This window comes from Camelus ferus, chromosome 8 (genome assembly GCF_009834535.1).
Source record: "Camelus ferus isolate YT-003-E chromosome 8, BCGSAC_Cfer_1.0, whole genome shotgun sequence".
NCBI lineage: Eukaryota > Metazoa > Chordata > Mammalia > Artiodactyla > Camelidae > Camelus > Camelus ferus.
The window spans coordinates 43,388,961-43,416,344 of record NC_045703.1 but is presented as its reverse complement, the minus strand read 5'-3'; the positions used below and the strand labels follow the sequence as shown (position 1 = coordinate 43,416,344).

Below are 27,384 nucleotides of genomic sequence, written 5' to 3'. Positions count from 1 at the left end.
GAAAATGTAGTAAAGGGGAAAGAGTTGTACCTACTCTGTCAAATGCCTCTGATACATCAAGTAAGATGAGATATACTGGCATATCTTCAGTGGATTTGGTACAGAAGTATTTAAAATAGGTCAGAAACTAGACACATAAAAATTTAACAGTAGTTAGGTAGCCTGTCCCAGAGGCTTTTTCTGGCAATAAAGTCCTCCTGGGGTATTAAAACAATTCCTTTCCCACTGTACCCAGTGCCCAAATATAGATTGGGTTCTCGCTTGCATTACAGTCCCTTTGTTGTGATGAATCAATTTAGATTGATTCTATTCTATTCTACTAATGTCGAGCTATTCCCTCCATTTGAAAAATGAATCTATGAACCTGTCTAGTTCTAGCTCTACAGTTCTTAAACCTAGTTCATTTTGATCCAAACAAGTGAGATTTTAGAGTTTCTAAAATCATCTTGAGTTTCAGGGAAGCCTGTGGCAATGATTTCAAAAGTTAGGGTTTGCTAAACTTCATAAAATGAACTGATAAATAATTTTTAGCCCCTTTCTTTCCTCCAACCCTTTTTAAAATGGAGAATCTTTACAATTTTTATGGACCATCAGCTTTTGGACAACCATTGTTTTTTTCTTTTTTCTTTTTCTTTTTTATGTTCAAGAAAATAAAATAATGCTATTTGGTGCTATATTTTTAGGAACTCTGATACACCACATATACAAATAATATGACATGAATTATAGTCTCCAGATGCTGCATAAACAGTTAATAATAGAAAAAGTAATAATATAGATATTATTTTATGAGAAAAAATTTGGTCTTCTAAATTACATTATTAATTTTTAAAAGCATACGGAGAAAAAAGAGTATCGACAGAAGGGCGGCTAGATATACTGGGAAGCAATTGTGGATCATGAAAAGGCTATACAACCAACATTAGGTTTAGAAAACTGTCAAGAAAATATAAACTATTATAAAATCCTGTTAATATTAACATATAACTTTATTTTTTTTAATGCAAGACCATTTATAAGGTGGGACATTTATTATGTAGGTCAGTGTATAAAAAGCAGATGATTTCAGGATAGTATTTTAAGTGTCTCTGTAGTCTGCAAGAAAGACTTCTGAGACAGTGGCTCTTGGAAAGAATACAGAGATTCATTAGTCTCCAGTGACACATTCGCCAAAGAATACATCAGTAAGCACCCCACCAGCACACCAGGGCTCCTGAGTGGTTCCTTTAATTGTAACCCATCCTGTGCCATTCCTTTTCTATCAAGGTGTTGATGTAGCACCAACAGAGAAATAGTTTTCACATTGGAAAAAGACTGCATTTTGGTATCTATCCACTTCCATGTATTAATCCTTAGTACTTTATGTCCCCTGATATTGCAATACAGTTGTACCCCACAGGATAGAATTTTGTGTGTAGGATGTATATTGTGGGCCTTACACAGGAAGGGTCTTATTTGAAGTACCAAAACTTTCTTCTAAGATAATTTTACATACAGTGTCGGGACTTCAAAAGCATGACTTAAAACAATGTAATAAATTTTCTGGGAAAAAACACACACATATATATACCTTTAAACACATGCATATATATTCGTGTATGTTATGTGTGATAAAACTATGAAGGAAAACAAGGGAATGGTTAACATTGAAATCAGGACAATGCAACCCTTAGGTTGCAGTAAGAAGGATGTGATTTTGGTGAGGTTTGTAGAACTCCAAGGTACTGGTTTATGTCTTTCTCTGAAGCTAAGCAGAAGCAGATATATGGGTGTTGGTTTTATTTATGATCTATTTCGTTTTTAAATTTAAAAAAGGAAAATCATACATAAGAAATGTTATATCATGAACATCTGAGTTTTTTTTTAATGAAATTTATCTCTGGTACCTGGAGATATTCTAATATTACTTTAGAGCAATATTTTGATGCACAGAAATGTCATAGTCTTTTTTTCCTTTTCCAGACAGAAAAGATATAGTCCGTATCCTCCCCAGTTTAGATGTTGAAGTTAAAGACATTACGGACAGTTGTGATGCCAACTGGTTTCTTGAGCTGTTAACAACACAAGATCTTTTTGAAATGACCGGTAAGGAGTTCCCCATAGTGGCTGAAGTCATAGAAGTTCCTCAAGGAAACCAGCTACCTAGAAGCATTTTACAGCCTGGGAAAACCATTGTGATCCACAAAAAGTATCAGGCATCAAGGATCTTAACTTCAGAAATTAGAAGCAATTTTCCTAAAAGACACTTCTTGATCCCCACTAGCTACAAAGGCAAATTCAAGAGGCGACCTCGGGAGTTCCCAACAGCCTATGACCTCGAGATAGCAAAGAGTGAAAAGGAGCCCCTCCACGTGGTAGCCACCAAAGCTTTTCATCCCCCCCATGATGAGCTGTCATCTGTATCTGTCGGGGACCAGTTTCTAGTGCATCACTCACAAACAACTGAAGTCCTCTGTGAAGGAATCAAAAAAGTGGTGAAAGTTCTGACCTGTGAAAAAATCCTCACAAAATCCTATGAGGCAGCCCTGCTCCCTTTGTACATGGAAGGAGGTTTTGTAGAGGTGATTCATGATAAGAAACAGTACCAGATTTCTGAGCTCTGTGCACAGTTCCGCTTGCCCTTCAACGTGAAGGTATCTGTGAGAGATCTTTCCATTGAAGAAGACATTTTGGCTGCTATACCAGGACTACAGTTAGAGGAAGCTATCACAGACTCGTATCTCCTCATAAGTGACTTTGCCAACCCCAGGGAGTGCTGGGAAATTCCTGTTGGCCGCTTGAATATGACTGTTCAGTTAGTTAGTAATTTGTCTAGGGAGCCAGGATCATTTCTAGTCAGGACTCTGGTCGAAGAGATCACTGAAGAACAGTATTACATGATGCGGAGATATGAAAGCTCTTTCTTGCACCCCCCACCTCGACCTCCCAAACGTCCCTCAGTGGAGGAAACAAAGTTAACCCTGCTAAACTTAGCAGAGGAAAGGACAGTGGCTCTGCCCAAGTCTCCCAAGGTAAGGCTATGATTTTGCAATTTTTCCTCTCAAGTGTTTTTCTGGAGGCAGTTTATTTCAAGTCTCTTCTGAGTTTGGTATTTGCTTACTTTTCTTCCTTTCATGCCATATTTGAAATGAGCCTTTCTGATGCACAGTAGATGATTGAACATCAACAGAGCATAAGCTGTTACAGCATTTTGTATTTTGACGCTTAACCAGTAACTGTGACAAGAAATTTGTATGAAATTAGAAATAGTAGGGATGACATTTGATTATGATGACCCAAAATGCTGTTTCAGTGGGTTTTGGTAATTAGGAATGATTTATAAGCTGCCTCAGAAGCAAAATCTCTTTTTATTTTGGAAGGACTGTTCATTTATTTCTAGGTGGAGTTGTTTTAATACTTCATCCAGGAAATGAGCGCACAATAAACTTCTTTCTTGTGGGGGGTTACCAGTAGCATGCATCTATAACACATGTCTTCATTTTGTTTCATGTGCAGACGGATATAAAAATAACTTGGCAGAGCTGGGTGTGTGAGAATACGCGCGTCTGCCCACGTGCTGCCTATTTGAGAATTGTCATCTTTAACGGTTCTATTGAAAAACAAAATCAATAAAATTGCAGACAGTATGAGATCATTAAACAATCAACAACTCCATAACCACTCTAAAGATTTGGGGAGGGGAGGGGCTACAGCTTCATATCTGCTTGGAATCTTTGCCTCTTGAAAATTGCCTGCTGAGTGCCTGGAGAGCACTTGCCCTACACCACGGAGCACGGGTCGTTTATCTGGCCGGCAGTGGTTCTATGGTGTGTGGAAAGAGTGCATTCTGGCCGGGCAGATGTTGTGCCAGCAGCTTGGGGAAACAAAGCAATTAGTAAAACAAAGAGAGATGCTGTGTTTACTCTCTGTACTCAAGAATGATAGCAGCCTCGGGCTTCAAGGATGTGAGTATGGAAATTCTACTTTTCAAAGATTGCATTCTGATTGTATGCTGGGAAAGTCCAGTAAAGATCTTCATTCTCAGGAAAACATAAAACCAGCAGAAATTTCCTTTCTAGAAAAACAATTTTGAAGGAATCGTTTTGAATTAAACAACTGTTTCCAAATAATGTTGATTAACAGGCTGCTATTAATGTGGAGAGTGTCTGGCTTCTCCTGTTTAATATATTTTTATTACTGAATTGAATGTTGTGGGAGATGGAATGCTGTTCTCATTTTCAGTGGGAGGCAGAATAATGTCTCAGCCCACTACCCCCACCCTTTCACCACCACCCAAGTTGTCTATGCTTAAACCTCCAGAACTATGAATATTTTATATGGGATGGCAAAAGAGACTTTCAACATGTGCTTGAAATTAAGGACCTTGAGATTATCCAGGTAGATACAAGTTAATCACAAGAGTCCTTAAAAGACCCTCCTTCCTCAGTTGAGGTCAGGGTCAAAGAGATGTGACTACAGGAGAATGTTAGAGAGATGCAGGGTTGCTGCCTTTAAAGATGGAGGAAGGGATCATTGAGCCAAGGAAAGCAAATGGTCTGTAGAACCTGGAAAAACAAGGAAACTGTCTTCCCTAGAACCTCCAGAAAGGAGCACAGCTCTGGCAACACTTTGATTTTAGCCAATGAGACTCATATTGGATTTCTGACTTATAGAGCTCCAAGATAATAAATTCATATTTATTATCATAAAATTGGGAGGAAAGAATAAATAAAACTTGAGATAGAAAAATCTGTATTTATGTTAGCACTTGTTTTGTTGGAAAAGTGGCTTTTTTTTTCTTTTTCCTTTCAATGAATTTATTAGCTCATGTACCTTTGGCAATCCCAAGGGTACAGCTAAGCTTCAGGGACAATTAGAAGCAGGATCTAGAACACGGCCATAGTGTCTGTTATAGTCAGAGAGGAAGAGATCAAAAATCCGATAGTACTAAGAAGGCGTTCATAGAAAAAAAATGCTTACAAATTTTTTAAATGCCCTTTGACAGAATTTCAGGTGAAAACAATCTAAGTGTTTTATTAGGAGAGGAGCTCACAAGACAAAGTTATGTCTAGGTTACTGCTTGGAAAAACCTCCAGTCCTCCCCCTGTTTCTCCTTTACTCTTACACTACTACCACACTCACAACACCTCTGACACCAGATGTGTGTAAATGTTCCCTCAGCAAGCAATTCTTTGATAGCACTTGGGTGTCCACAACTAAACCCAATTCTGACACTATCTACCTGGAGATAGCGTCAGCTCCCACGGGTTAAGGGCCCCCCACCTATGATGCTGATTTCATAGTAGGTCCCTGGGTTACCTACAATTTCTGTCTGACTTGGCTGCAAATCAGAGGTTCCCATGACCCCATTCTTGGGTTCAATTAATTTGCTAGAGTGGCTCACGGAAACACTTACTTACATTTACCAGTTATTAAAGGATATGATAAAGAACACAGATGAACAGTCAGATGAAGAGATACCATACATAGGGTGAGGTCTGGGAGGATCCTGAGAGCTCAGGAATTTCGGTCCCATAGAGTTGGGGTGCAACATCCTCCTGGGTACATGGATGTGTTCACCAACCTCCAAATTCTCTGAACTCTGTACTTTTGGGATTTTTATGGAGGCCTCCTCACTTACGCATGATCAACTATTAACTTCCTTTTTCAGTCCCTCTCCCCTCTCCAGAGGATAGGGGTTGGGGCTAAATCCAAGCTTCTAATTATGGTTTGGCGTTTCTAGTGACCAGCCCCCATCCAGAGAGCCATCCACAAGCTCACCCAAAGTCGCCTCATTAGAACGAAAGACACTTCAATCATCCAGGAAATTCTAAAGGATTTAGGAACTCAGTCAGAAACTGGGATCAAAGGCCAAATATTAGAACAAAAGATCCCCCTAATGTTCATCACTTAGGAATTTACAAAGACTTCAGGAACTCTGTGCCAGGAACCAGGAGAAGAGACCAATACATATATTTTCTCTATTACCTCCAGCTACTAAAACAGCCCAGGGAAATGAATAGTCAAGATCTTGTAGTAGCTCACAGTGAAAAAGAATATGAAAACGAATATATGTATATTAATGTATGACTGAAAAACTGTGCTGTACACCAGAAATTGACACAACATTTTAAACTGACTAAAAAATAAATAAATAAATAAATAAATAAATAAATAAATAAATAAATAAATAAAGTAAACACCCAATTTCTGAATGTCCAAAAAATTTAAAGACCATAAGACAATAAGACATAATTAAAAGCAGAATGGGTTGACCAGACTAAAATAAAACGAATGCAATTTTTGACTAAATTCATATGTATATAGAATTCTAGATCAACTTAATAATTCCTCGCTGCTTATTTACCAGTCAGACCCCACATGGATTCTTGTGTCCCTCTTCTAAAGAATGGTAAGTAAAATTGACACAACATTGTAAAATGATTATAAATCAATAAAAAATGTTAAAAAAAAAAAAGAATGGTAACTAAACTTTGTTAAAATGTTAACAGTTGCTTGTTAAAGGGTTAACAGGCTGGGCCATTTTCTTCTGTGAGTGGTTGAGGAAAGTGATAGTCTAAACTTGAGTGACTTGGCACTAGATGGTATTAATTATTTTAAACATTTAAAGAGCCATTTTATGGCAAAGAGTGCATTCTTATTTTCTATTACAACATTGGTTAAGAGTGAAAAAGATGACAATTTTGGTCTAATATGTTGGAACAGGTTTCTTGTCCATGAAAAGGGTTCAGCAGAGGCTAGGAAACCCTAGGTCAGTGATGTTGTTAGGAGATTCTTGCTTGGTTGGAAGTTTATCAGTCAGTTTAGAAGCGTCTATGATTCTTTATGATTAGTTTTATCATTTCTGGTGTGGTAGATAAAGAACTGTATTTTCCCTGAAATCACTTAACATGTCAGAGGATGCTATAATTTACCTGTGTTCAGACCTACTGAACTCTTCATTTTCAACAATTTTTATCAGCATGAAGATAGAACTCCACTTAGTAGACTGATTTTGGAATTTAAAGGGAATGCTCTGTCAGTTTCTGCATAATGAATTCAAAAAGTCTTGCAACCAACCATTTCTTATTTTCACAATGTCATCCTTTCATATATTTCTTTTATGTGTCTTCTGATATCTACATTAAAGCTCTTCTCTCTGTGTATGCTTTTGAAGTGATTAGATAGAACATTTTTTCTTATACTCTGCAGGCAGGAAGCAGCCATTGAAAACAAGCCTGTAAGATTTTGGATTGTATGTGGAATATGGCTTTAAATTCAGAGAACAATTTGTCAGGTGTTGAGGGACAAAGTGGGGCCGATGTTGAGGGCAGTAAAAGAATTTACCAAAGACAAAGGGTGAGAATAGAAAAGGAGTTTATTAGGTTACACTGCCGTAGACAGCAGTGGGCCACACAGAAGAGAGGTGCCTGTGTGAACACCGAGGGTCAGTTGTTGCAGGTCTTTTATAAGGTAGGGTCACAAGGTGCCTGATCGGCTTGTGCACAAGTCTCTGATTGGTTGTAAGTGAGGTAATAAGTTTAGGGTCTGTGAAGGGTGGTGGGGTTTATGACTCTGGTAAGGTGGGCTGAAACAAGCCATCATGAGCTATTGTGAGATTAGGCATTCCCTAAGGCTATTAGTTTCTTAGGGCAAACATGGCCAGTAAAGTATGTACTTTATCTGTTGAGAGATCACAGGCAAATATCTGACAGCCCAGGATTGGGGGTCCTTGGACTTTGAAGGACATCAGTTGGCCCCACATCAGGGTTATTCAGAGTTTAAATATTCAAATTCACTTAACTCATTAAAATATCTTATTACATATATAGAGAAGAGTATCAGATGCTTCATTATATGTTTGCTTTTGCCTTCTCAGTATCAGTAACTTTCCTAGATCATTTCTTGCACTGTTAAATACAGGATAGTTGTATGAGCTGTCTAATAATAAGAAACTAAATATACTCAGTATTAGCCAAATTCACCCATAGTAGGTATCTATTGTCAGTTATGAACGCTACATACTCACCTGAGAAGTTCAGAAATGAAGACTGCCTAAGGACAGGTTATAGGAACCAGGATAAATAGCATTATTTTCCAAGGTAAGATTGTCAACTGTTCTCTAATACATAAATAAGAAGGAAAAATCAATTGTAGCATAAATTTCAGAATTGTGGTTTAGATATAAGCAGGGGCAGGTGAGTTAGGGGATAGATTTCAACACAGATGACCACATCTCTCAAAGCTAATGAAGTTTTACATTGAAGGGTTTTATTGTTTTTAAAAATATGATAGTTAACCATTTGGGAGAATAATGTATGAGATCTAAAAAAGGGAATGAGAATGTACCCAGTGACCCCTCAAAATTCCTTTTAGGCTTATGACAATGTAGAAATAGTATCTCTAAGATTTGTGCATTCTGATTCTTAATCAGATGAAAACAGTCTATTATAAAGTGACTAAATAAATGAGACTGGGCCTGAAATTCTGTTCTGAATAAGAATGCTGTCAGGTAAACTCTCCTTCCCCAGTGGTTAGTTTCTATGTCAGAAGTAGTTTCAGATAGTCTGAAAGAGCATATACTCACTGGGGTTTTCGCCTGTCGTGGATATATATGGCTATGACTTCTGAGTGCCACATAGGAGAAATGTAACTTCTGTATTCTGATGAAAGAGCCTATAACCAGATAGAAAAACAAACCTTTGGTTGAAAGATGAGATATTCCACTCCTTTGGAGACTGCAACTGGGACCAGAAATCTTGCATTTCACTAACTCTGTTTGGCCATTTAATGCCCAAGTGTCCACTTTGCTGCCAGAATTTCTAGATTTCTGTCGGACAAGAACACCCATAGGAGACATTAAGGCAAAGAGCAAGGGAGGCAGTAATGGCAAGGTACTGTGAATTGAGCAGAAAACAAACCCTGTACCAGAATTAGAGTGAGGGCTGAAAAAGGCAGAAGGAAAGCAATAGTTTCTGGGAGGTGCAGAGAGAGAACACTTCAACAGCTGCTGCTGGGTGCTAAGACTCATTTCTAATCTAGCATAACAGAATGGCTGAAAAGTGTTAAAGAAATCCACACTCCTAGGTTAAATCTAGATCGTTAGAGAATAATATTGCATCCACTCATTTGTTGTCTATAGGATGTAGTCACAAACGGTGTGATTTGTTTTTGTTAACCTGATACATTGTAAAGACATTAAGAGTGTTTGGATTTGTAATCAACTCTCCATCCTTGGAGACTGATGCTTGTCCATTCTTGGTATGTCCTCTTGGTCTAACACAGAAGCTGTAAATAAGTCTGTTGCCCTGTGAATAAGGAAAATTAATGTTTCAGCTGTTTTCAAAGACCAAAGGCAAAGAATGCAGAATACAGACATACTTTAAAAATTGGAGTTTTAAACCTGAATAATGAGAAAAATAAAGGGAACCTATGATCTTCCTTTAAAAAGTTGACAAATTTAAGCTATGAAATGCAATTTTAGCATATTTTTTAGCAGATATTTGAGATATTCTTAGGGCAAGATACATTCAGATTAACCCACACTGTGGTTTTTGAGTTGCTTGAGGTTTGTAGTCTGGTAAATGACATTTGCCTGTTAATAGTTGACTATAGTAGGAGGAAGTGAAAAAGATGGGAGAAAAGGGTAAAGGATGAATAAAGGAAGTGCTGAGTTGAAAATAAGCCAAACTTGAGTTCCAGCTGAAACCTCACAGTTAGAAATCTGTGTCCAGTACAGTGTATTTATAATTCTTTTGTGCTTCTGAAAGTGGGAGAGTAACCAGAACTTTTCAAATTTTACTCTAGTTGTGACATGGACTACATTAGTACTTCTAGCTGAATAGTTGAAGAATGGTTTAAGTGAGTTTTGAATGAAAAATAATTGATTAAAGTAAGGCATTAGAAAACATTGCCTGATTTTAAGGGAATTACAAGCCAAAATAATGAACAAGTTATCAAACTAATAATAAAATACTCATTTTCTCTACAGAATTTATGTCCAGAGAACATTGTTTTCATTCTGGGATGGTTGAAGTGCACTCCTGCTTGGAAATACTTGAATGAACCAAAAGTTTGGCCCTTTTTTTCTTGTTCACAATTTTAAACTTTTTTTTATTGAATAATAGTCATTTTACAATGTTGTGTCAAATTCCAGTGTAGAGCACAATTTTTCAATTATATGTGAACAAACATATATTCATTGTCACATTTTGGTTTTTTTGCTGTGAGCTGCCACAAGATCTTGTATATATTTATCTGTGCTATACAGTATAATCTTGTTTATCTATTCTACATTTTGAAATCCCAGTCTGTCCCTTCCCACTCCCTGCCCCCTTGGCAACCACAAGTTTGTATTCTATGTCTATGAGTCTATTTCTGTTTTGTATTTATGTTTTGTTTTGTTTTGTTTTTTTAGATTCCACATATGAGCAATCTCATATAGTATTTTTCTTTCTCTTTCTGGCTTACTTCACTTAGAATGACATTCTCTAGGAGCATCCATGTTGCTGCAAATGGCGTTATGTTGTCGGGTTTTATGGCTGAATAGTATTCCATTGTATAAATATACCACTTCTTCTTTATTCAGTCATCTGTTGGTGGACATTTAGGCTGTTTCCATGTCTTGGCTATTGTAAATAGTACTGCTATGAACATTGAGGTGCAGGTGTCATTTTGAAGTAGGGTTCCTTCTGAACGTATGCCCAGGAGCAGGATTCCTGGGTCATATGGTAAGTCTATTCCTAGTCTTTTGAGGCATCTCCATACTGTTTTCCACAGTGGCTGCAGCAAACTGCATTCCCACCAGCAGTGTAGGAGGGTTCCCTTTTCTCCACAGCCTCTCCAGCATTTGTCATTTGTGAACTTTTGAATGATGGCCATTCTGACTGGTGTGAGGTGATACCTCATTGTAGCTTTGATTTGCATTTCTGTGATGATTAGTGATACTGAGCATTTTTTCAGGTGCCTATTGATCATTTGTATTTCTTCCTTGGAGAATTGCTTGTTTAGGTCTTCTGCCCATTTTTGGATTGGGTTGTTTCTTTTTTTCTTATTAAGTTGTATGAGCTGCTTATATATTCTGGAGATCAAGCCTTTGTTGGTTTCATTTACAAAAATTTTCTCCCATTCCATAGGTTGTCGTTTTGTTTTACTTATGGTTTCCTTTGCTGTGCAGAAGCTTGTAAGCTTCATTAGGTCCCATTTGTTTATTGCTTTTATTTCTATTGCTTGAGTAGACTGTTCTAGGAGAACATTTTTGAGATGTATGTGAGATAATGTTTTGCCTATATTTTCTTCTAGGAGGTTTATTGTATCTTGTCTTATGTTTAAGTCCTTGATCTATTTTGAGTTGATTTTTATGTATGGTGTAAGGGAGTGTTCTAACTTCATTGATTTACATGCTGCTGTCCGGTTTTCCCAACACCATTTGCTGAAGAGACTGTCTTTATTCCATTGTATATTCTTGCCTCCTTTGTTGAAGATTAGTTGACCAAAAGTTTGTGGGGAAATTTGGCCCTTTTGAGCTTTCAACCAACTGAGAATTTTCTCACTGGGGTTAGTGAGGAAGGAATGATGAAAAACATTAGTTAATACTGTTCCTTGCTTCTCTCTCCCATCTGTGGAGTCAAGAACTGAAATATCACCAAATATGTGATTATTTTATTTTCAGTATCAATATTACTTTTAACTGCCCCCCAAAAAAGTAAATTAAAAAAATATTTATTTTCCCAGTGGATTTGCAAAAAAAAAAAAAATTGAATAAAATTTAGAGTAAATTATTTCACATTCGATTTCTGGATTTTACAAAGGTTAGAATGGTTTTTATTTTCTCAAATGGCCATAACCTGGAAATCCCGTTTAGAAATAAGCAGCTAACAGAGAAGAATCAACAGTTTAGAGTGGTTAATGCATAGTATGTCTGAAGGGAGGGCATTTGAATTGCCAACTTCTTAGAATTCCCTATAGCAATTTCAGTGCCCAGAATCATTGAGCTGAGTATGGGCTCACTAGGTATTTAACTTATGTTTTTTTGAGCTCAGTACCTTCAGGTTTTTTTTTTTTTTTTCAATTTTAAAAATCCAAGGAGTGGTTGGAGAAATCTAGAGAAGGTAAGTTCCAGCTGGCTTTGCCATTTCCAAAACTGATTTATCTGAGATTTCCATTACTGTATTTATCAGTTCTGAATTTATTTCAGAATAAAAACCCTGCCTAGAAATAAATTGATAAGACATAAGCTATATATTTGAGCAAATACGTTTTGGTACAACTCCCCAGTTTCTTGCAAGTCAACCGTTACTTTTAATCTGTGATGTCAGACCTACATAAATGAGAACATATGCTTTGCTTCGCAAACCAAATTTCCTGTGTAAATGTTAAGATAGAAAATGAGCATAAGATGGCTCTGAAAGAATGACTCTTTAGGCTTCCAAAAAATTAGTATTTTTTTAAGAAATTCATAGAGAAAGAAATGATTCATATAAATGCTTTATTTAAGGACAAACTTTCAGCCAGGCTTTTACAGCATTAAGCTCTTTTTCATTACACTTCATCCAGACTCTAACTTCAGTATGATCATATGTCATGATCATGATGATCATGCTGAAAAACACTTCTAATAAAACAAATTGCTTTTAGCTATTTTATAAGATATGCCATTATTTAAGACTTTTACCATGAACCAATTACATAGCTAGTTTTAAATCAGATGAGAGAAAATTAAGGAACTCCTATAAAATCAGAAGGCCATTGACTAAAAATTTAGCCAAACAGAATAATTTTATGTATCAGAGACCACAAGAACTGTATAAGAAGTCTATTACCATTTATACAGACACAAAATTAAAAAGGGCTGATTGTAAAATTATGGAGTTAGGCAGTGTATAAAAAGCAAGAAATATTCGTTATCCTAGTATGAGAAAGAATGAAATTTTAACTGATGACATTATGCTTATTTAGATCACTAAACTTTACATACCGTTTGTCCTTAATAGATGTTTGCTATTGTTTTTTAATTAAAAACTGCGCAATTATCAGTTGTGAGATAGGACAAAACATAAAGTTATGTGAAGGGTGTTCCTTCAATTGTTATCCAAGGATAGGATTTGCCCTACCTAAGCTATTTTTCTCCTCATTGTCTCTGGTTCCAGTTTCTCCCCTGAGCTGTAATCATTTTTGTTCTTTCCATTCATCCTAGATTCTTCCCCAGCCAAATTCTCTCTCACAGAGTTGTCAGGTATCCTGTATTCAATAAAATTTCTTAAGGTCTACGATAGAGACTGGGATCAGTAATTAAAAAACCTCCTGCCCATTACTGTGCTTTTCCTCTGTTGCTGGCATTATGCTAGGTGCTTCCATGTATTATTATCTTATTTAATCCTTCATGAAATGGGTGCTTTATGAAATGGGTGCTATTATTTTTTACAGGGGAGGTGATTGAGGCAGAGAGGTATGCAGTGGTCATGGTTACAAGTGACACTTGGGTTGCCAAATTTTATGGTCAGTCCTCAGTCCTCATTTTATTTAGATACTAAGTGGTGAATGGCACAGTTGAACACCCCTTGCTTTTAGAAAATCTTTGTCTTCTGGAACATCATGCCTTCCTGGTTTCCTTATGCTGCAGTGGTTGAATTTTCTTTTGAACTTTTGCAGGTTCTTCCTCTGGCCTTCCTTACCTCTGCATGTTCAAATACCTTAGAGCTCAATCCTTAACCTCTTCTCTCTCCATGCTCACTTTTTAAATTCCTATCTATACTCACAAATTTCTTATTGTGTATGTATTAAATGGCTCTCAGTAGAATTAGTCATGCATATGGATTTATTAAGGAAAGCAACTGGAAGTGATCTCATATTGTTTTTTTAGAAATCTGTTTGATTGTCCTTGGATGTCATCTTTTAAGGGAAGTTCAGTCTTTGATAGATGCCAGCCTTTAACACTAAGTCTGGTCTATGGCAGTTACACGGTTTTCATCTGTATCTCTGGAAGATAGCAAAGGTCAGGGAAGTAATCACGTGAGAAAAGACATTTCCTTCTAGCATGTTATTCTTACAAATGTGGGTGTATAATGCTCAGGATTTTTCTTTCCTGATCCAGTAAGTGAGAAAAAGCCGGAGCTCTCCTTGAACTGAGACGTTAGAATTTTAGAGAGGGTCTAAGGCCATTCCTGGCATCAGCAGAAAGATCTTTAATAACAATTCAGGTTTAGCTGAAATAAACTTCAGAAACTAAAACTAAGACTAGACTAGAACTAGTAATTTTGGAATTTCCCTTGAAGTAAGTGATAAAACAGATCCAGAGAGGATAAGAAGCCGTTTCTTCATTAAGACCTATAAAAGGAAAAAGGCTAATAAAGATGAACAGGTTAAGGAGCTCAGAATAATGGACACATTCTTAATAAGCCAAGAAAAACCAGAGCGTATTACTGCTACATAGAGAAAAACTAGAACTATATAATTGCAATAAAAGATTGAGGAGAAAGACTTAAAAATCTATTGGTTTGCATTTCTTTAAATGTTACTGTAATTGTACATTGTATGTACAGTGCATTTAAATTATTTATATCTATAATTATTTTTAAATGTTGAAAATAATTATTTTAATTTTTTACATTTATTTTAATGCCTTAATTGTGTGCCATTTACTGTGGTAAGCACTGGAGACACATTTAGTGAATGAAATACAGTATCTATGCTCAGGAGACTCTCTGTCTAATGGATTAGACACAGGAAAACAGACAATTAGAGTATGGAAACTGGAGAGGAGAGTCCTATTTGGTGGCGAGTACAGGGATTTGGAAGACAACTTATTAAGATCGCTTATTAAAGTGTGGGGTTGAGCTCAGAAAAGGATATTTAATGTTCAGGTTGAAATATGTACATTTAGAAAAGTAGAAGTAATAAGATGTAGAGTAATGTTTAGGGTGATTTAGCCAGAAGGAGTGTTGCCCAAAGAATGGCCCCCATCCCTGATGAGCCAAATTGAAACTCAGAGACAAGGTCTTAGAGCTTAGAAGAAAAGAGACAGTTTTATTCCTTTGCCAGGCAAAGGGGACTCACAGCAGGCTAGAGCCTTCAAAACTGTGAATCCACCTTGGGGATGGGGTAGGGTGATTATATAGCCATAGCTCAAGCAATAAATCGATAACAATGAACAGAATCATTTTCTCGTCATAAGACTTAGAGTGGCTCATGATGCCTCCAGGTGACCAATTCTATAGAGGCTATCTGTTGTTTTTCAATCTCTTCATCTCATAGGTGCCCAAGGCGTGGTCTCCTTGGTAATTCAAGCTATTTTGTAAGGTTACAGTTCTGTGACCTTCTCCCTGGAGAACAACTCAGAAACCAAGTATGATTATTACTTTTGATTACTGGAATAAAACAGAAACAGTAAAATTGATAGCTTTATTTTAACAATGGTCCTGGAACTGTAAGTAGCAACTTGTCAGTCAGGTTGGTTGACTGTTTTAAAGGCAAGCATAAGAATAAGCAATCTGTTAGCCTAAATGTGGCCATTTTATTCTCCTTCAGGAGCATCTCCTGTTGGTGGTAGTGTGAAGGCATAACTCTATCAAGATCTAGGAGCAGTTTAAAAAGGCTGTAGCACAAAGTGGTAATATCAGGTTGGAAGAGCAGAGAGGGTCAGATATAAAAGGTAAATCATTATCAAGTGTCTTAGCTCAGGGTTCACAAGTTGTTCAGTTCACTTCTTAATCACTCTGTTACAGATGGGGAATGAGACTTTCTCAATACTAACTTATTAGGTTTCCTGTCACACCACACTTTTCCGTGGTCAGAGCTCAGTTTTCATGTTACTTGACCTATCCTTCCACCATCAGGTGATTACATAATTGTGGACCCCTCTCTGCTTTGCTAATTTCCTAAGGATTGTTTCTATGTTCTTGGGGACCCCACCTACCATTCCTTATCTTTCCTCCCTTTAGTCATTTATTTTTTGTTTTTCCAAGAGGTAAATTTTTTTGTTACTTCGTCCCTTCTTTGATAGTAATTTTGGTGCCCCATTTAATCCACAGCTTTAATTTTTAGCTTCGTACCTGATACAAACTAGTTCCCATTTTCTCCTTATCCTCCTAACTGATAAAAGAAATACTGCACTTCATTCTTCTAGTACAGCAAAGAATGAAGGAAAGCAAAATCAGTTATTCTATATTAAAAAAAAAAAAAGACTGGTCCTTCCTAAACTGCTCCATTTTTTAAGGAATTTGGACTTCTAAAGAGAAAAAAAGTGACTCATTGTACTGGAATTATACCAGAGGCCCAAAACCTGAGAACTAAATGTGACTCATGAAGCCCCACATACTTTAGAGTGAGCTGCTAGACTGTCTATGCAGGACTTGGAAGATGAAGTTCCTACAGTCAGTGACAACAGCCATTTGTCATATCTTGGAAGTCAGAAGCAAATGTTCTTTAAGTGCTAGGGCATTTCTCCTCACCTCAGGTGAAGAAGGAGAAAAGTTGAGAAGTTAATGAAGTGAAGAGAAGAGGTTTATTTTTCAGGGAGTTGACCATATTCTCTGAATTTTCTATATCCAACATTATAGGTAAAGGAAGTTGGGTTCTTCTGTCTCAACTCAAGTTGTGCGATGAAGTCTTCGAGTAATTCACTTGGAGATCTTGTCATTGGGCTATGAGAGTTTGAGGAAAATAAGAACTAGCATTTGACAGGTATCTACAAAGTCTAAAGGTCAGAGGATATGATTTCAGAATCTCTCTTGGGGTAAGTGATACTGGGAATAAACTACACTTTCATCAGTGGCTGAGCATATGTTCTCTGGAGACAAGATGTGAACTTGAGGGAGGGGTAGGAACCTTGACCAATGGACGTATTTCCTGAAACCCAGGAGCTGAGGGTACTAGGTGTAAGTGGCTAGCCTTTGTCAAGGAAGCTATTCTGTGGCTCCCAATTAGGATGATTTCCAAGTAATCTGCAGAAGTATCCCATGAATGAATGGGTTGGTTTTTAACTCTTGCCATGTCCAAATTACAGAGATTATCAGCAACACAAGACTGTGTATCCTTCTCCTTATTCCATTTCTCCCTGTGCTGGAGAATTAAAAAAGAGGTTAGTGAGTAAAGGAAGGAGACAGCGAAAGGTAATAATTTAGAAGTTGACCATATTTTTTTCTCTGTTGTAGATTTGGAAGCCTTGTAAGGGCTTAAGCAACTACAGAAAGAAGCCTTAAATTAGGGAAGGACTCTGAGATTTGGTTGTTATGCTAAACTGAACTGGAGTTAAGTGGCTTTTACACAGATGTGGGTTTTTATGAACTATTTGATCAGTAAAAGTTATGGTATTTCCCCAAGGTTTTATGCGGGATTAGAACAACTACTAGTTCACAGAGATTTGAAGGGATATAAAAGAGCAAGAATAAAAGCTGGTTTTGCTTATATTCTATCAAATCCAACTAGTTCAATAAATTTCTTATAAGTGTGTGTTCAAGTATGTGTTTGTGTTTGCTGCCATGTGTGGGTATCTCTGTGTATGAATATGTATGTATGAGTATATATAATGAAATTATCTTCTCCTTTTGGATATCAAGTTTTCTTAATGTCTAAAAATCAAATAAGCCCTCAATTTCATGTAATTTTTGTCATTCCAATGGCCTTTTCTTTATTTCCTAAAATTTATGTGGGATCTTTATATTTTCTCTTTTTGTTTCCTTTGCTTTCTCGGTCATCACTCTTTTATTCATGAATTTTTTGTTTTATATTTTTTGATGTACAAAAAGCTATACTCTCTCTCCTCTCTCTATACACACACACACACACACACACACACACAGATATGTAACTTGTTGAGTTTGGTGATAAGTATCCATCTGTGAAACCATCAACACAATCTATGTCGTGATCCTTATTTATCACTTCCAAAAGTTTCCTCCTTTCTTATTTATTATTATTCTTCACTCTTACATCATGTTTATTTTTCAGTCACCGTGGGTCATCTCAATACAGGTATTCCAGCTGCATCAGATTGCTCTGGTCTTTAGTGCCCCGCCCCAAACTATGAATTCAAATTGTTCTCTTCGACTTTTCAAGGAACCACTAACAATGCTCTTTTGAGTAAACAGGAATTTACTGAGGGTCTAGTGATAATAGCTAGGAACAAGACGTGAAAGTTCTAAATGCTAATGCCTAATGATTAAGCCTTGACCCTTAACCCTGTTCAAATTTTTTCATCTCATAAAATCGATGCTTTTCCATCCAGCATTATCTCATTTTTTTAAAACATGGGGAAAAATCTGGAAATTAGGAGAATATGATTCTTGTCCTGGCTCTGTTACTAGTTTGTCATGTGACCTGGGATAATCTTAGCATCCTTGACTATATAATGAGATTGGAGTAAATAATCAGTACTATTTCTTTGAGCTTAAATATACTACCAATCTATGATTCTGTATTTATACACTGGTCAGTAAAGATTTAAAAGTAACTGAAAATCTTCATTGAGTTCCATGAAATATCATCAACAGGTTGCTTTGTTATAGCTGAAGAATTTTAAAGAGAAGAAACAGAAGTATCCAAAAATAAGCTTATGGCATTTTGGAAGGATGGTGGTCTTCCTGGTGACATTGCCTGTGAGAGGAGCCCTTATTTGTCATGCTTGATTTAATGGAGTCTGTTTCATCTTCTTAATTCTGTGTTTAGTAGGATTTGGCCTCCGTTTTTTCCTTTCATACTTCTCTGGGAAGATTTTCCCAGGAACTGCCTCTTTTCAGAATCACCATTCCCTCGTCAGTCCCGCCTTTCCAAAACCTGTTTTACTGTGGTTGTGTCACTCCATTAGATATGCACATGGTAATACCCCAGTCATCTTTTTATCTACTTCACCTTAAAGTTTCCTTGTATTTTACACCCTTGAGATTCCTTTCTAGGGCTACCAATTCCATCTCCATGTTGCCCATTGGAACCCATTCTTCGTGTGTAATTTGTCTCTGTTCTCACCTAGATAACACAGGGCATCTGAGTCTGTGCGGTAGTGCATGCTAGTCCTTCCAGAAGCTAACTCAATTTGTTTTCAAAGGAACATAACAATATTGTTTTCACCATCTCAAAGGTGTTACATTTGTGACTCTATTTGGTATTGAGAGAGCGGAATTAAGACACTTAAGAGGCAGTGCAATGAAAGGCAGAAATAGCTTGTTCTTGAAAATGGAACGAAATCTATTCCCATTTAGCTAAAAGCACAAGGCCTTTCTAATCAAACATTTAACATCATGACCTGGCCAGGGAAAAAGTGTACTTGCTCAGTTATAATTGGTTCAGCTCACAGAAGTGGATTTCTCATTGTCTGTGCAGCTACAGGAAATATGGTTAATAAAAGCACATGTCAGCCTGACTGAAGCTGTTCTATAAAGTCCTGCCAGACCACTCTGTACAACTGTTATTTCCTATTATTAGAACTAAATCTTGAGTCATGGTTAAAATGTAATCAGTGTTCAAGAGAGTGGTCTGTAGATGTAAGCAGTAATTCAGATTTGATTGGCAACATAGGCTGTTCAGGGAATAGTTCAAAATGAGAAGTGTTTTGAGAGAGCCAGAAACACAATTCAAAGTGATGATTCTCAGAATTTTCCTAACATTGGGTTGTTGATAAATATATTACCAATTTTTCAAGTTCTGTCCTTCTTAGCAACTGTAATAATAATACACAGTGGTTTTGTGTACATGATCTCATTTGACCCCTAAAACACAGCCTTGTGATATAGGTATCATTATCACTATTTTGTAGTTAAGGAGACTTACCCAAGGTTCCCAGGTTTGTGGTCAGTGTCAGGGTGAGCCTTTCTCCCTGCTCCCCTGCCAGCAGAGCCCAGGCATTTCTTATGGTCCCATGATGCCTCCTGGAAAGGTGGTGTATGAATATCTCTATCAATTTTCTGCTCTATTGTTGCTTGCATGGAATCCATGTTTATTGTTTCCATCATTGGCAAAACAGAGCAACAGCACCTTCATCACAGGGTGGTTATAAAGACAAAATCCCAAGAAATAACCTGTCTAAAAATTAACATGTCAAAAGGGAATTAATATGGCCCATCTAAAAGCTCAATTTCAGCTGCTTTACATGCAAATTTCATAATTTGAAATAAAGTTATTTCCTTTAGGTAAAAGGCATTATGATTAGGTACATCAGTAACATAAGTTTAGAAACAAGTACATTTGTCTTTTTATATAAAAAACGGTGTTGTTGACACATTGTTAGAGAGAGGGGTATTGTAAACCATCTTCCTCTTTCGATCTGCACTGATTCTGAAGTTCTGTGTGTTAACCAGATGAACAAAGACTGTGTTAAGCCAATACACTTGGATTGTATACAGGCGTTGCTACCAATTTTGCTTTGAACTTTATAAAATTAATGTCTCTCTACTTGTATTCTGTCTTCCTCTCCCATAGAGCAGATATAAGTTTCTGGATATTCCTCACTTAGGAGAATTTTCCAGTTTGAATCAACTACGAAACTATCTTGACCACAATTTCTTTGAAATTCCTTAGTATTTTTTTCTTTACTACCTGATAAAATTAATATTGATGTATCTGTCTTATCTCCTTTGTTAGACCAGCATACACCAAATACCATGTTTTAAATGAGTATATGACTAGTCTCAAAAGATGCTTATTAAGTCTTTGTCTAGGGTTGAAAAAGAGAATAAATTTTCACAACTCTTAAAATATCTCCCAGAGAAAAACATTTGAATTATATACAGATCTCATGTAGTTTTAGTGCAAAGCTAAATAAAGACTTATTTCTAAGCTATATGCTAATCATGCTCAATTGTTTATCAAACCGTCTATCAATTGGTTGGAATATGTAGATATAGCAAAACAACACAAAGCAGAACAAACAAAAACAACCATTACCCAGGATGTGCAGGCCTTGTAGGTTATTACAGACTATTGAAAGGACTCATTTTTTTTTTTCTATGACTGAGAAAGGGAACCATCACAGAATTTGGAGCAGAGATGTAGTGTGATATGACTTATGCTTTCAAAGAATCACTGTGGCTATAAGTGGGTCCCAGATTATTAATAACAGCAATGCTCATGACACTGAAGCTTTGTTTATAAAATGTAACCTGAGATATTATGACCATTTTATTATTATGATTTTGAAATTTATCTGAAAATATTTTTTACTATATGAAAGCAAATAAAGTCAACTTCATTTCTCTAATATTTTGTCATATTCTGAGCAGTTGGGCAGAGGGTAATGAGAATTAAGTGAGGTACCCTTGTCTGAGCAGAATTTATAAGATATAAAAGTGTATTGCCTATTCAGTGATAAAACAGGAGAATCTCTGCTGGTATGATTATTTTTGTTGTGTCTTTTCAAGAAAAGACATGGAAATAAAATGTTAAAAGAACTTATTTTCAGATAGGATACTACACTCTAAAAATATACTTTAGTACCATGTTATTGGCAGTAAATGATTACTCTCAAAAGTTCAGGTAGTTCAGACTAAGACGATAATTATGAATAACATTGATTTCTTTAATGAAAATGTCAATAATGATAAAGAAAGCATTATTCTTTTTCCCCCTTTACATTAGTCTCCTAACCTTTCATTATTCAATAATAGAGAGAGCTGTAGGATAAGTTAGGAAAGGTCACAAGACTGTTTAGCCTCAACCCCTAGATCTAATTGTTGGAAGGCAGTTCTCTGTGAATGCTTTTGTGTCACCACGGGGTCCAAACTTTCTAAGGAAAGACCACTGGTAAGCTTGGTTAAAGGATGGTTGAAGAACAACCATGTCCTGGAATAATACAGAGATAGTATATTGCTTCAGAGGGATTTGGAGACTTCTCTCTCCTGTAGATATCTTGCACCCCAGAGTAAAAGTCTCCACCTATTCAGAGCGGCAGGTGGGCCACTGTGCCAGCCAAAGCTCTGAGTGTCATGCTTTTGTGAGTTTGTGGTACAACCCTTCTGTAGGTGGAGTAATGTCATGCTGCCATAGCTTCACCAGTGCTAAGATGCTCTGTGAATAATAAACTGCGTTCTGACCTGTAGACTTTGTGTTTCCTGTCAGGATATCCGTCTATCTATCTATCTATCTTCTATCAGTCTATTGATCTACCTGTCTACCTACCTGTCTGTTTCCCTACCATCTACTTACCTACCTATCCATCAGTTTGGCAGTCTGACTTCTCACTGTATAAGTAGAATAATGTCTCAGATCCTTCACAATTTCAGATTGAACACTGATGTGTTCCCTTCTTGAGGCTCATGCCATATTGATGTTTGCATTGTTGAGGAATGGGACTCATTATATGATATTAGTTGTCAAGATATTCTGTGTAATTTGTTCTCCACGATACATTCAAAAAAAAAAAATCCCAGAAACAATATGTGTATAAACATTGAGTTCTTCTCACATACATATTTGCAGGATAGGTGAAAGCATTTCCATGGCTGTGGTGATGGATTTGAGTTTCACTGAAACACAGTAAGTTTAAGGATGATGTCATCTAAAGAACATGATGATGTGAATGTAGGAGAGTGTCATGCTGGCATACTCAGAGGACTGATTGGTGATCTCTGGAGTTTTTTTTTTACCTGCATGAGTAGATATGCAAGGTTTTTGCTTTCTGGCTGGAGGAAGAAGGTGATGAGGTATGTGTCGTATTCATTTTGTGTGTATGCAAGGGTGCTACAGAGAGCCAGAAAGTTGGGGGATTTAGAATATGAAAGGGATGACTTGATATATCTTGATTTGCCACATCAAGGATCCAATCAAGATATTTTATGTCTTAATTGCCACAACTGTTATGCAGTGTTGAAGAGTTGCTGCTGGTTGTTTTCAATAAATGTCTTAGTGATAGGGCTATTCCCAGAGAGTGTGTGAAGTCAGAGTGAAGAATGGCAAGTCCTACAGAAGGAGCTTTTCCAGGGAGCTGCCGCATTGATGTAATAGTGATAATGCTCTAAGAATGAACCTTTAAAAAAATTGTTTTATTGTGGTAAGAACACTTAATAAGAGAGCTACTACCCTCTTAACAACTTTTTAAGTGAATAATACAATATTGTTGAATATAGGTGCATTATTGTACAGCTAATCTCTAGAACTGACTCATCTTGCTTAACTGAAGCTTTATGCCCACTGATTAGTAATTCCTACTTTCCCTTCTTTCTACTAGCAACTACCATTCCACTCTGATTCTATGAATTTGATTACTTCAGATACTTCATAAAAGTAGAATAATGCAGTATATGTCCTTCTATGACTGACATTTCACTTAGCATAATGTTTTTCAGGTCCATCCACATTGTCACAATTTCATAGAATTTCCCTTCTTTTTTAAGGCTGGATAGTATTCCACTGTATGTGTATGCCATGTTTTCTTTGTTCATTCATCTGTCAATGGACATTTAGCTGGTTTTCACATCTTAGCTATTATGAATGGTGTTACAGTGGATATGAAAGTGCTTATACCTCTTTGAGATCCTGATTTCAATTATTTTGGATAAATGCCTGAAAGTGGTATTGCTGGATCATATGGTAGTTCTATTTTTAGTTTTGAGGCACTCAAAACCCTGTGTGCCCCTCTGGTGGTGATAAGGTTGCTGATTTTCACAGCTACTGTGATTAGAAGGCTGCTGGGGTTCAAGGCTACTACAGAGCTAGGGAGGGAGAAGGGGCTAAAGAAAGTCAAGACCCTAAAAAGATCACTGTTCTCATCCAGATTCAGTCATTTTTCTTGAATAAAAGCTTCTTGGATTGTTGCAAATATTTAGTTAATCTCTAGAGTTTTTAAAAAATTGATTCTGATGATTTTGCCAGTGTTCATTGCTTTTATGGATGAATGCAGTTTGGCGGTTCATAGACCACAATTCCTAACTGTTGATCTTGGGCAAATCAGTTAAAATCCATATATCCCTTCACCCCCAATGTTTACCTTTGTAAAACAAAGGTAATAACATGCCTCAGAAAAGTTGTTGTGAATATTAGGCAAGTCCATTTAGGAAGAGTACTGAGAATGGTATCTGGCACATAGCAAACACCCAATAGACACCAGCCAACAAGATCTGTTAAATTCATTTTAAATGCATAAGTTCAGATATTAACAAACTTATCTTTTTTCAAAAAATGTGATATTATATTCACAATATAAGCCACATTTTATTTTTTCTGAATTAGTTTATCTCAGTAGATAGATTTATAGATTATATTATACAAAGTTTCAGACCACAGTAGTTGACAATGTTTTATAATCCATTACATTGAATATTCCCTAAAGCTTTTTGAAACAATAGCAGATGGCCAATCTGTTGTAGATATTATGATTATACTTATGTTCAAATATGTAGGCTGAAAATTCACACTAAAACAAGGTAATTTTGCCTTTTGTTACTTTAGAAAAATAAGCCTGTTGTATTTATTTATGTGCTTTTTTCAATGTGGTTTATAAAGTTGTACTTTTTGAGAGGATTATCTCAGGATGAAAAAATAAAATGTATAACATTTTATGAGATACATAGAGTTATCAAAGTTGTTCATGTTTTTATGAAATATTTTAAATTTTAATAACAAACAAAAATGCTTCTTTAAGAGAGCTCCTTCCTAGGGTAAGTGGATATTAGACGATGTGGCTCTTGCAGTGCCTTAAATGTCAGGAAGCTTGAGCCTGTCAGAGAAAGTAAATGGAAATTACATGAATGGGTTTAAAATACAATCAAAATGACTAATTTAAAGTATTTAACAATAATAATTAACTGTGAAAATCAGCAAAATCTTGGGATTTCCCCCTAGCTTCTTAGTTATTTTTCATTCTTTAAGTCATGCAAAAAGCAATTTAGAGGCTTTTGGTATTTAGTTTGAATCAGCATATCTTTACACACACATGGACATTGAATTCTGGAACTTATCCAGTACTATCAACTTGGTTTAGCATAACTTCATTTTTATGCTAAGTAGCTATGACTGACAGAGCCAGAGAAATCTAGTAAACAAATTTCACTTTTTATGGAATAAGAATTCCTTGAAGACAGTTCTCCTGCCTCTCACCTTTTAGTGAGTTACCTCAGTGAAAAATTTGGACTTCTAAATTATTCACTAGAACTTCTTAGATTTTTAGATTTCTCTGAGACTGGAAACATCATAATGATGTTAGTTTAAAAGTTATTGCCATTGTTTTCAGGAAAAAGTCATAGGAATTAGAATCTGTTTGAAAGTGTACTTATTAAAGAGAAGAGTGTCATTTATGGAGTGACAGAAACGGGAAAATATTTGAGTGATTCTGGCTGTACAGAAATGAACTATCACATCCAAGTTTCTTCCAGAGTATAAACTCAAGACTCCTTCGGCAATTAAATTATAAAGAAACATTTTATTAGCTCAGATATGAGGATCTTTCTTAAAAATCCCTAGTGAACAGGTAAACAACTCTTTCTGAAAAATGGGCAAATGATGAATAGAAAATTTACAGAACTACAAATGACCAAACAATATGTTGAAACACTTTTTAACCTCACTAAAAATAACAAATACGCAAATTTTAAAATAAGATATTTTAATTCATCAGGGGCAAAAATGGGGAAAGAAAAAGAAAGATAAAAAGTTAATCAAAAAATGTGAAGAAATAGTTTCTCTTATATCCTGTATGAATACCTGCCAATTCCACTTATCATTATCTGGCTTAGGAAATCCTCCCAGATGTGCATTTATAAGCATAACTAGTATTTCATTGTTTCAGGTAATGAACATAGGGAAGCAATATAAATGTCTATTAACAGGAGATGATTATATAATCTAAGAATATCCATAATGCATTTTAAAAGAATGAGACAGATGTAGATGTATTTAAGATATTAAGTGAAGAAAGCAAATTGTAAAACAAAACTACACAGTATTTTTCTGTTTATTAAAAAAGATCACAAAACAAGACTGCAGATTTCCATATGTTCATATATGAATTCTGATACATATATGTGATGTGATACATGTATACCATGCTGAGTACAATGACCCTGAGGAGGGAGGAGGGAGAAATAGTGAAATAAGGGCTGTCCATATATTAATTTGTAATTATGCAGAGATAAAAAGAATGGGAAAAAATTAAGGTGCAACGTGAAAGAATTCCATCTTTGATTTTGAACTATGCTTAAGTGAACCATAAATAATCCAATACTTTCATAGTTCCAACTTTCAGAGTGAGGTTAGTGATTGCTATGGAATATAAAGATAATTTTTAAAGTTCATTACTTAATGGGGTAGAAATAAAGTCTTTGTAATCCAGAGCAATAACCATGATAGGCAGTAGACGGGAAAGCCTGAGGGTATGGACTTAGTGACATTGAACATGTTGCTTCCCCTCTGTACCTCTCTTTTTTCACTTGTAAAATGAGGAGATGATATCTACCTAGTAAGTCTCTGGGGGACATCAAAGAAGATACTGTAGGAAAATATTTTATATGCTACCAAGCATGTAAGTCCTCAAAAATTGGTACCTATTTTATTTATAATAAATAAAATATACTTAGAAGTTTAAGACATCTTCAATTGCTGTTTAGAACAAAGTGAAGAAAGCCAGGGAGCACTAACTCAAATGATTTACTCAATTTAATGGAATCCTTTAAAACATTAATTTTATTCCAGTCTATTCATTTCCTCATTAAACTTTTCATTTGAAGTATAGCTTTAGAAAATCAAATAATTCTTCCAAATAAAATTAATGTTTCCATCTCCCTGAAGAGCCTTAAGTTGACCAGAATTCAGAGTGCCACCTGGTAAAGGAAGGTCTGCAAAGTGAATTGGAAGGGAACGTTGTTGTATGATGCTGTTTGAAACACTGTAATATTTGCATTTTAGATTGAACTCAACTTTGTATGGTTTAAGGTTAAAACATTCTTCATGTTTAGCCATATGATAAACAAGAAAGACTGATTGTATGCCACAGGAGCTCGGACCAGGACTGCCAAAATGATTAGAACCTGTTAGTACAGAGGAAAGCCAATAAGATGAACACAAAGTGATATTTTATGTTCAACACTGAGCTTTATCCAGATAACTTTGTAGAAATGATGAGTAACTTGGGAACTTTTGTTTAGAAACATTTTAATTTATTGGGACTGTTAAATTTCTGATCTGAAGAATTATCTGAATATATAAATAATTCAACTGATAATTATGTTGTATAATTTAATATTCTGAATTTTTAAAATATAATTAATACTGTTTGAAGATCTCTTTTACACTTTGCCTTTATTCTTTCAAAAGAGAAATCTCCGTTGTCTTTTTCTTTTTGGAGGAAGAACGCATACATATTTTAAAAGGAAGTGGTCATTAGCATCCCTATTCTATTGTTTTCACTGGGAAGTGTGGTTTCTTTTTAGGTAACCCAACTCTCCTTTCAGACTACAAAACTGATGATGAAGCAAAAATATTCACACT

At 36.0% G+C, this 27,384-nt stretch overlaps 2 protein-coding genes across 16 annotated transcripts in view; one reads left to right on the top strand and one right to left on the bottom strand.

Moving 5' to 3' along the window:
* Positions 1-27,384, bottom strand: part of C8H6orf58 (chromosome 8 C6orf58 homolog) — a 161,032-nt gene that overhangs the window by 35,168 nt on the left and 98,480 nt on the right. For 4 of the 14 annotated variants that reach the window (XR_004321990.1, XM_032484865.1, XM_032484866.1 and 1 more), the window contains one exon: positions 24,113-24,619. The exons of 5 other annotated variants lie outside the window; for them this stretch is intronic. Coding sequence is in view for 6 of the 9 variants with exons in the window: in XM_032484866.1 (XP_032340757.1) it covers positions 24,540-24,619 (80 nt within the window). In the remaining 3 variants the exon portion in view is untranslated. Of the gene's footprint in view, positions 1-12,488; positions 13,957-15,074; positions 17,038-19,740; positions 19,839-24,112; positions 24,620-26,690; positions 26,733-27,384 lie in introns of those variants that run through there. 5 more of the 14 variants (XM_032484859.1, XM_032484856.1, XR_004321991.1 and 2 more) reach the window with 5 other exon arrangements.
* Positions 1-27,384, top strand: part of THEMIS (thymocyte selection associated) — a 155,684-nt gene that overhangs the window by 70,420 nt on the left and 57,880 nt on the right. For both annotated transcript variants that reach the window (XM_032484854.1, XM_032484852.1), the window contains one exon: positions 1,963-3,011. In XM_032484854.1, the coding sequence (XP_032340745.1) occupies positions 1,963-3,011 (1,049 nt within the window). The remainder of the gene's footprint in view (positions 1-1,962; positions 3,012-27,384) is intronic.